The 11,142-nt window shown below is 45.9% G+C and overlaps 1 protein-coding gene across 1 annotated transcript in view; it reads left to right on the forward strand.

Moving 5' to 3' along the window:
- The window catches only part of LOC308303006 (caskin-2-like), a gene marked incomplete at both ends in the record, with an annotated part of 70,650 nt that extends 60,564 nt beyond the window's left edge, over window positions 1-10,086 (forward strand). The window contains 4 exons of the mRNA XM_080747325.1: window positions 4,518-4,656; window positions 5,442-7,733; window positions 8,255-8,504; window positions 9,990-10,086. Of these exons, the coding sequence (XP_080603451.1) occupies window positions 4,518-4,656; window positions 5,442-7,733; window positions 8,255-8,504; window positions 9,990-10,086 (2,778 nt within the window). The remainder of the gene's footprint in view (window positions 1-4,517; window positions 4,657-5,441; window positions 7,734-8,254; window positions 8,505-9,989) is intronic.
- Between the last annotated feature and the right edge of the window lie 1,056 nt (window positions 10,087-11,142).

Genomic DNA, 11,142 nt, shown 5'->3' on the forward strand with positions numbered 1-11,142 from the left:
TGGTCTAAAGATCAGACTCTCAGTTCGGAGGTTCCGTGTTCAAATCCCAGTCCATTATTTAGATCTTTTCAAGGCTAAAATACAAGAGAACAACTCAAAAGCACCAGGAGATGCCTGTTGAGGGCCCAAAGGTTCCTTGGCTCAATGGTATGGTCGCTTGATCGGTTGTCCCTGCTTCAGGCAGGTTTCAGACAGGTTCAAGTCCCATGCCCAAGGTACACGGAGGACCATCGTGGAGGGGTGTCCCTCCCCCTGTTTCCTGAGAGCTAAAGGTGGGGGGTTATATCTGAAAGAACTCCAACAAACATTTTACAGAAAATAAATCCTACCAACATGCCTTGAGAGCACTGGAATAAGTTGAGAAAATTGAGACAATTTAGCCTTAAAAAGGTCAATGTACACCAGAGATGGTCTGTAGGTTGAGTGGGATTTGAACATGGAACCTCTTAACTGAGATTCTGAGCGTTAGACCATTAGGCCATCGCTCACTGTAAATGTGTTCTGGTGCTTTTGAGTACTTATATTGTATTTTAACCTTGAAAAGATCCAAGTAATAAAGCAGCAGTTAGTAGGGTGACTGGGTTTTGAACACAGAACCTCTGCACCTAAAGTCTGATCTTTAGACCACTACACCATCTCCAACCTGAAAACATCAGGTGCTTTTGAGTAATTATTTTGTACTTTCCGAGTAAATTCAACTGACTGTTTTCTGAATTCCAAAAATTGACAGTCACCTGAAAGAATCTCAGTTGATTTGCACCAACAGTCCTCTGTATACCTTAACAGCATGGGACTTGAACCTGCAACCTCCGCACTTAGAGTCTGACATGCAGACCACAACACCATCTCTCCCTTCAGGAACCTTCTGGTGCTTTTGACTACTTGTTTTGTATTTTAATCTAGAAAATGTCAAAGTGTAACAGTAGTGGGAGGCCTGGGATTTGAACACGGGACTGCTGTGATGAGAGTCAAAGAGTCAGACCACTACACCATCTCTAACTGTAGATTCCATTTGGTGCTTTTGACTAATTCTTTTGTATTTTAACCTTGAAAATTTCAGTACTAAAACAAGGTAGGAGGACTGAGATTTGAACACAGAACCTCTGAACTGAGAGTCTGATCTTTAGTCCACTACACTACATGATTTCTCTGCAGATATTTTCTTGTGGTTTTGAGTAATTCTTTTGTATTTTGACCTTGAACATGTCAATGTATAATAGCAATGCTCTGTAGGAACATGGGATCTCTGTGTTGAGACTTGAGCGTCTAAACTTCTGACCATTACACAATGTCTAACTGCAGGTTCCATTTGGTGCTTTTGAGTAATTGTTTTGTATTTTAACCTTGAAAATGACAGTAAAAGAGCAATGTAGAAGGACTGAGATTTGAACACAGAACCACTGAACTAGGAGTCTGATCTTTAGACCACAACACCATCTCTCATTGCAGGTATTTTCTGGTGTTTTTGACTATGTCCTTTCAAAAGCACCAGAAGATACCTTCAGTGAGAGGTGGTCTGAAGTTCAGACTCTCTGTGCAGAGGTTCCATGTTCAAATCTAAGTTCTACATTTCTGTAGTATTTTGACATTGTCATGGTTAAAATACAAAGGAATTACTCAAAAGCACCATAATATAGCTGTAGTGTGAGATGGTGTAGTGGTCTAGAGATCAGACTCTCAGTTCAGGGGTTCCGTGTTCAAATCCCAGTCCATTATTTGGACCTTTTCAAGGCTAAAATACAAGAGAACAATTCAAAAGCACCAGGTGAGACCTGTTGAGGGCCCAAAGGTGCCTTGGCTCAATGGTATGGTTGCTTGATCGGTTGTCCCTGCTTCAGGCAGGTTTCAGACAGGTTCAAGTCCCATGCCCAAGGTACACGGAGGACCATCGTGGAGGGGTGTCTCTCCCCCTGTTTCCTGAGAAGTAAAGGTGTGGGGTTATGTCTGAAAGAACCCTGTCCAGCTATACGTTTACACTAAGAACTAGTATCTTAAATGGTGAACTTCAACTGACTTTTTTCTAAATTCCAAGAAACCGTCACCTGAAAAAAAATTCGATTGATTTGCACCAATGATCATCTATATACCTTAACGGCATGGGACTCAAACCTGCAACCTCTGCACTTAGAGTCTGACATGCAGACCTCTACACCATCTCTCCCAGTAAGAATCTTTTGGTGCTTTTAAGTAATTGTTTTGTATTTTAATGTAGAAAATGTTAAAGTGTAACAATAGCGAGAGGCCTGGGATTTGAACACAGGACTGCAGCGCTGAAAGTCAAAGCCTCAGACCACTACACCATCTCTAACTGTAGATTACATTTGGTGCTTTTGACTAATTATTTTGTATTTTTAACCTTGAAAATGTCAGTACTAAAGCAAGGTAGGAGGACTGAGATTTGAGCACAGAACCTCTGAACTGAGAGTCTGATCTTTAGTCCACTACACTACATGATCTCTCTGCAAATATTTTCTTGTGGTTTTGAGTACTTCTTTTGTATTTTAACCTTGAACATGTCAATGTATAATAGCAATGCTCTGTAGGAGGCCTGGTATTTGAACATGGGATCTCTGTGTTGAGACTTGAGAGTCTAAACTTCTGACCATTACACAATGTCTAACTGCAGGTTCCATTTGGTGCTTTTGAGTAATTGTTTTGTATTTTAACCTTGAAAATGTCAGTAAAAGAGCAATGTAGAAGGACTGAGATTTGAACACAAAACCACTGAATTGAGAGTCTGATCTTTAGACCACAACACCATCTCATTTATTTTTCTATTACCATATCTCATTTCACACTTTTTGTGTGATAATGTGTCAAAGACCACTGATATGCAACCACAGCCATTATACTGTAGTTCCTTTGACCTTGGCTATTTGATAGGGGGGGGTATTTGATTGTTCTTTTTGTTGAAAGATGTGAGATCTAGCTCTCTCTCTAAAATCAAGGCGAAACACCTGAAAAAAGTGAGTCCCATCAAGGCGAACCACCCGGAGGAAAAAAAACCTGCAAATGAGGTCCAAGTCAGCCTAGAATCTCTCGATTACAGACAGAAGTGGCCTTCTAGAGGTCTGACTTGGACCTCATTTGCATGAGTTTTTTTACTCCGGGTGTTTCACCTTGATGGGACTCACTTTTCTCCGAGTTTTTCGCCTTGATGGGACTCACTTTTTCCAGGTGTTTTGCCCTGATTTTGGGACTCACTTTTTGGGGGATTTTTTTGTATTTTGGGACTCACTTTTCTCCGGGTGTTTCGCCTTGATGGGACTCACTTTTCTCCGGGTGTTTCGCCTTGCTTTTGGGACTCACTTTTTGGGGGATTTTGGGGGATTTTGGGACTCACTTTTCTCCGGGTGTTTCACCTTGATGGGACTCACTTTTCTCTGGGTGTTTCGCCTTGATGGGACTCACTTTTCTCCGGGTGTTTCGTCTTGATGGGACTCACTCTTTTCCAGGTGTTTCGCCTTGATTTTGGGACATACTTTTTTGGGTCGGTGGGGGTGCACGGAACTCCACAACGAGGGTCTGGGGTTCCCCCCAAAACTTCTTAACAGAAATATAATATTTCCCTGTGCTCTGTTACATTTTTTTACATGTTTGATACTTTTATCAGGCTTGCTTTTGCGTGTGTACAATTCCAGCCTTAAAATGCCAAATGGTGTACAGATTTGATGCAAAGTAAGACATCTCTTGACTTCTCATCTTTAAGTCATTACTTAAAGGGCCAGTTCACCTCTGGGACAACCAGATCTTATTTTATTGTTGTTTGGGACACGATCAACACAATCCTGAGTTATATTTTGTGTTCAATCTGTGTTTTGAGATATTTTTGTATTTCAGCATGAATGATGATGCATTTTGCATCATATGATGCAGCATGATGAATCATATGATGCAAAATGCATCATCATTCATGCTGAAATACTAAAATATCTAAAAAAAACATATTGAACACAAAAAATAACTCAGGATTGTGTTGATCTTGTCCCAAACAACAATAAAATAAGATCTGGTTGTCCCAGAAGTGAACTGGCCCTTTAAATGAATATCTGTATGATCTTGCATGCATTGCCCACACACCCCAAGCAGACCCCGCCTCGACCATGGCCAGATCTGAACAAACCTATTAAAGGTATTCTACTACACAGACCTCATTACTAGTCCGCTGCGCCAGCACGGCAAGGTCATCTCACAACACTTTCTGAACTGGTTTTGAAGTTATTCTGCTGGAAATCAGTCTTTAAAGTAAGATCTTCAGTGGGGCTTGAACCCACGGCCTCTGTATCATTAGCTCAGTATCCAACTCATTAAGCTACTTGCTGCTTGAAACATAATTATCTTTTTTTCTTATTAGACGAACAGCAAACAAATTGTGGGAATTTCTCCTGGAGGTGTCAAACTCCCAAAATTCACCAGAACACTGGAAATTACATCTACTTGGATAATCTTTTCCCCCAGGCTCCTTCTGGCTCCTTTCTTAACCTTCTGTACATCCATCCCTTTCTCTGTTTGTCCAGTTGGACCTTGGGGAGTGGTTGAGTGTGATAGGACTGCCCCAGTACCAGAAGAGGTTGTGTGAGAATGGCTACGACTCCATCACCATCGTCAAAGACATCACATGGGAGGACCTTCAGGAGATAGGAATCACTAAACTCGGTAGGCTCACTCACTTAAGCCCAGTTGTGCCTAACGTACTGTATTCTCCTCCAAGATATAAACACATTGTTACCTTGAAGATCTGTGTCTTCATGATGATAAATTGTGTACTGAGAGCGCAACTTCTTTAGAAACTGTTTTCTTGTCAGGGGAGGTCCCTTAGCCCTGTGGTTCTCAACCTGGTTGAAGAATTACATTTAGTTTGACTCGGCTCTGCAGATAAATATTGTGAAAATAGCCGATCTAAAAGCTCACAACGCCTCGCAATGCGAGGTATTTTGAGCTTGTAGATTGGCTATTTTCACCATGCATTCCTCTTTCTTATATTAGTTGACAATTTGGCCAATGTTAGTTTACCAGTTTTTATATAGTTTGTTCATTAGTTTTGATACGTAATGGTCTTTCTCTTTTCCTTCTTTCTGTCTATTATTTATTTTAGCTATTAAAAAGATCATATTAAAAGTCCTTAAATTGTCACTTCACTGTCATCTGGGGACCCCCCAAAAATGTGTACACCCCAGGGGGTCCCGACCCACAGGTTGGGAACCACTGAGCTCCAGGGCCTCACTACAAGGCAGTAAGGGGCGGGGCGGGGGGGGGGGGGGGTGCTAGCCCAAGGCTAGCACCCCTACTGAGGCTATACAAGGCCACATACCCCAAGCTAGAAGATAATGTATTGTGCTTGAGCTCGCAGGCAGACAGATTGACGAAAGGACGATGATGCTGAAATGTCACAGGTCAGTCTGACTCTATCGAGGTTGCTGATTTTTACCTCTGTGTCTCAGGTCACCAGAAGAAGCTGATGCTTGCGGTGAAGAGGCTATGTGACCTGCAGCGCGGCCGCAACCATGGAGACAGGACTGGAGGGGGCACGCTGCGACGCAACCCCCCGGCCGCCCTGGAGCTGGTGGCCATCGAGCACGCGCCAGCACACAGCGCCCACACCTCAGAGGACTGCTGCCCCTCCCCTCACACCCCTCGGGCGCTGCTCTCCTTCCAGGACAGCGAGTTGAGCGCTGAGCTGCAGAGTGCCATGATGGGCAGGGCGGGGGGAGGGGTGGGCGAGGCGTTCAGTGCGAGGGGAGTGGCCTCACCGTCGGCCATGTCCGTCAGCCAGGAGAGCATTGGGATGCGGTCCAGGGGGTCCGGGAATTCTGGGAACTCTGGGAATTCTTACCCGGGAAACGGCACGCTGTCGTCGACGCGGACTCCGAGCCAATCGGAAGAGAGCTTGGCGAGCGGGGGAGAGGCAAAGAACGGAGGAGACAGCCCCAGAGGGAGGAGCAGACATGGACCCTCGGAGACGTGGGACCACCAGTATCCATCGGCCAGTCCAACCAAACTGCCGCTCAACCCGCTCACCCCGCCTCTAACCCCGAGCAAGATGCCCCGCTTTGCCTACCCAGTGCTCCCCGCCAAGTCCAAACCCTGCCAGACGCCAACCCGCCTCTACCAGCCTCACCACTCCTCCCTGTCTTCACCTTCCCCACAGGCCTCTCCCACCCAGAGGCAGTTCCTTTACCACGCCCAGGGAGGGGGCAGTGACGGGGTTCCACGCATGCTTTCCAAGCCCTTGGCCGGAGCGGTGCCTCTTCCGGGTCCCAGGCCCGGTGACGGCCTCGCCGAAGACGCTCTCCGTTGCGTGCCGAAGAAGCGCACCCAGAGCCTGACACGCTACGCCCTCTCTGACGGAGAGCCGGACGAAGACGACGACGAATCTACCGGCGGTGGCGCTGGCTCGGCATCCGCTGTGACCGTGCCCTCGTATGCCACCCTGGCACGCCGGCCCGGGCGCGGGCACGCCAGCGCCTCGGGCGCCCAGCGCCACATTAACCGTAGCCACTCGTTCGCCGTCCGCTCCAGGCGCAAAGGCCCGCCCCCGCCGCCACCAAAGCGGATGAGCTCTGTGAGCGGCTCTTTGGGGGAGGATATCAAAATGTCAGAGCCAGACGTGGTGAGGGAGGCAGGGATAGAGACGGAGAGCGCCGGCAGCGTGAGGAGCATCGCAGCCAGGCTAGAGGGAGGTGCTAACAGCCCCTCCAGGAGGATGGACGTTCCACCACCCCGCACGCCAGTCTTGCCCAATCGTAGCCCACTGTCATCCCCTCATTCTCACGTGCCGTCTCTGAACAGCCCTGGGCCTTCCACCGTCGTAGCTGTCCCATCGTCCCCTAGGCCTGTCCCCACTCTGGGCATGGTGGCTCTGAGGAGGGCAGAGGTGGGGGTTGACAAATCACAGAAAGACAGAGGAACAGAAGGTACGTTTGAAGAAAAGAGAGTGGTGAAAAGTGGTCCGGTATCACAGAACAGCCCGTTATCTCCAAAGGGTCGCTGTCTCCCTTTCGCCGAAGAAGGCAACCTCACAATAAAACAGCGGCCCAGGATGGCAGTCTGTAATCAGGCAGAGGCAGAAATCAAAACACAGGATCCTCCAGAGTGCTCTGTCCAGGTTCCAAAGACCCTGGAGCTTCCTGAGTTCAACCTAAAGGAGTCGGACACCGTGAAAAGACGCCACAAACCCAGAGACAAAGATGCGCAGACACCAGAGGAGGCGACCTCCCCCACCAGTCAGGATGATGCGCCCTCACACCTGCCAGTCAGAACCGGCAACTTCCACACGCACACCAACGGTGACACACTGACCGACGGGGAATCTCAGAAGAGGCCAGACGTCGTTTTCCAGAGAGTAGGCTCCATGGGAAAAGGCCCTAAACCACCTGTGTCCTCTAAACCCTCCAGTCCTCTCAAACCACCCCTCACCAGCAAGCCAGCTATCCCACCAAAAATGTCATCACCGGTTCGTTATCAGCCTGGCACCCAGACACAAACGGCCATCCCTAAACCAACCAGTGTACAGATTCACGCAGCTTCGCCTAAGCTAGCATGTGGTGTTCAGATGCACGCTTGTGTGCCGAGTCCCAAACCTGCCAGGCACCCACTGGCACTGACATCCAAGCAAGCGAGTGCGTCACCGTCTTCGGCAACAATGATTGCCAAGCCAATGAGTCCACAGAAGCATGGGGGTGTGTTTGTGTCACGGCTCCCTCAGCCCACCACAACGTCTATTCCATCAGCAGGTAACAGAAAAGAATTGTTTGTGCAGTAGCTCCTATTTATAGAACTACCGAGTGAATGGAAATTATCACGTACTGTAGCCTCGGGGTTTGATTAAAAACACACACAGAAAACCACAAAGGGGCAGGAGCCTTTTCTTAACCACTCCATATACAGTACTTTGTTATATGACAAATAGCAAAAAATAGACAATCTACAAGTGTTGTACAAGTATGTATTTTTAAATCAGTCTGATTAACCATTAAAACCGGGAAAGCATCTGTATGATTTTAGATGTTAGCATTGGCTATTCAAAAATAGCAGATATACAAGCTCACAGCGCGCCACTTTGTGCCGTGCTGTGACCTTGCACATCTGCAATTTTTAAATTTTTGAAAGATCTTGTGTGAGAACTACTGCTTTAGAAGCCATTTGCAGAGTGGGCCTCAGGTCTTAAATCTTAATGGGTTAAATCAGCCTGACTAATCTACAGGTATGTCCTCTCTCCCTACCTCTCCTACGTTACCCCCAGCCCGTCCCTCAGGAATCACCCTCAACGGGGTCCAGAGTGTTGGTTTTGGCTCTCCGTCCTCCATGTCATCATCGTCGTCAGCTGCATCTTACCCATCTTCGGCCCTACCAGGTCAGCCAGCGAAAGCAGGCAAAGCCCAGGCTGCTGCTGTGGCCTGTTCCGAGGTCCTGGTTCAGCAGAGACTAGAGGAGACCAGCACGTCACTGGAGGCAGCGCTGAAAGTGGTGGAGAACAAGCTGGCACAAGGCGGTGGCTGCGATGGGTAAGACGTTAACATCTTTACCCCGTTAAGACCTGGAATTGTTTTATGCTTTAGCTGTTGAAAAATGCCAGATATACAAGCTCACAGCGCGACACCGAGTGCCGCATTGAGAGCTTGTAGATCTGCCATTTTTGAAAATGTGTGATATTTTTTGGCAAATCTTTATACTGTATATTTTTAAAGCGAACATTTGTAACTCAAATATTTGCTTCTGGTGGGTCCCTGATACATAATATTTTGAGAAGAGGGTCTGCAGCCAAATACATGTAATTCTTGGGGTCCTTGACATGAAAAAGTTTGAGAACCACTGATAGAAACCCTAGAAGGATTTAGAAGACATTTATAGAATCGGATAAGGAATATTCAAAGACTTGCACAAATGTTCACGATATTTCAGAAATAGCAGATCTAGAAGCTCACAGTGCCGCACTGTGAGCTTGTATATCAGGGAGAGAAGCCTGTTCCGATTATTAGTAGAATTGTATATGGATGTCAGCCCCTGTCGTCACATATCAAGCCCCTCTCACAACACCAAATGACAGGCCATGTCATGTTCATGTATCATTCAGTATCATGGTCAGTATCATGTCAGCATCATGACGGTATCATGGTCAGTATCATGTCAGCATCATGACAGTATCATTGTCAGTAATATCATGACAGTATCATGGTCAGTATCATGACAGTATCATGGTTGGTCAGTATCATGGTCAGTATCATGTCAGCATCATGTCAGTATCATGGTGAGTATCATCACAGTATCATGGTTGGTCAGTATCATGGTCAGTATCATGTCAGCATCATGTCAGTATCATGGTCAGTATCATGACAGTATGGTTGATCAGTAATACTCAGTATCATTTCAGCATCATGACAGTATTGGTCCGTATCATGGTCAGTGTCAATTTCCCGGTGCTCCAACAGAATGCCCTGCAGTCCCGGCCCCATGACGATAATAGCTGATCTTAAAGCTCATGAGTAGTTGTGAGCTTGTAGACCAGCTATTTTCGATTAACACACATTATGTCGATAAACAGGCACACAGACATCATGCTACAGCTACGACTGTGTTTACTGTTTAATATTATTGTAGTGCCCAAATCCTATATTCAGGATCGTGTACTACTGGTTGCCGATGGCAGGATTAAGTTAGACGTGTGCTCTAAATAACTGAAGTCCCAAACTTGTCCTTGAGTTCATAAATCTTATATTTATTATCTCCAAAGTCCTATACTTTGATTACATAAAATAAGTAAATAAACATGACATACAGACATCAGCCCAGAGACACAGTCGAAAACTGTTTACCTCTCTCATCAGACAACACCTGTTGCTTGTCACAGACCCACTTAAATAGGCTACCCAGGCAATTTGGCCTTGATAATGCCCTCCCCTTCAGTGATGTCATCAGAATAAGAAATAAGGCTCAAATGGATCTTACAATTATGTTACGATTAACATTTGGGTCTCTGTTTGGTTCAACAGTGGCAGCAGCACGGTAACAGTGGCGGGGAACATTCTGGACGATATCGGCAATATGTTCGATGACCTGGCCGATCAACTGGACGCCATGTTGGAATAGCCTCTGCACTAAAGGCAACACGGGAACAGATTAGTTCATTAAAGGGAACACCCCCCCCCCCCCCCCCCCCCCCCCCCCCACACACACACACACACACACTTAAAAAAAAAAAGGTAGCAGTGAGGAATGAAAGAGAAACTTAGACGTTGGCAACGAAACAGAGAGAGTGTTTTAAACCTTTGCTGCTCAGGAGCCTTTCAACTGCGTCACAAAGGCAAAAAGAGAGAGAGTGCACGCTGTAGGATTTCCTGCCCACCTTTCTTGTGATATTGTCCTTTTCTCAACACAAGCACTTACTGTAGCCTTAGGAAACACACCTGAGAATGTTATTGGAGCGCCAACAAACAGGAGCGGAGATGTGTTTTATGTGCGCAGGATCAGTCTCCAGATGTCACTGTGTGAGGCATGTTACAAAGGGAGTAAGTAGTCAACTTTATCCACATAATGTACCCATACATAGAGTACATGTATAGATCCTGTCCTATTAAAATGTAGTGTATGTTGGTGCAGTATACTGTATGTCCATGTTCACTTGTATTCTGATATCTAGTGTTATTGTAAATTGAGTTGAGACTATATTTATACTAACAAATAATATGTTCGTTTTTGTTTTTTGGTTTGTTTTTTTTACCAACTGGGAGTGACTGAGATTGACTTGGTGTTTGTCATGCATTAGCCTTTAGGTATATTTCACTGCTGATTGTCTGCGACTTGGGAGGAAATATTTATCTAAACTATACTGTTTATTGTGTTGTATGCAGCATACTCCACTCCATGTTTTTGTGTGTTTGTTTGTACTTTTTTTTACTACCAAAGTCTTTACCAAAGTTAGTCAGCTATTAGGGGAGGTTCATTGCCATCGATGCAAAGTGGGGGAAACATTTCTATATTTTTCAAAGCACTATTATCGATGAAAGCACAGCACATGTTCCTGCTGCAGAGGTTTCATTGTTATTTAGAGCAGTGGTTCTCAACCTGTGGGTCGGGACCCCCAAGGGGGTCCCCAAATTATTTTGGGGGGTCCCCAGATGATTAACTTAATGTGAAACATTGTTT

Source organism: Nannobrachium achirus, assembly GCF_963921795.1.
Source record: "Nannobrachium achirus genome assembly, chromosome: 18".
NCBI lineage: Eukaryota > Metazoa > Chordata > Actinopteri > Myctophiformes > Myctophidae > Nannobrachium > Nannobrachium achirus.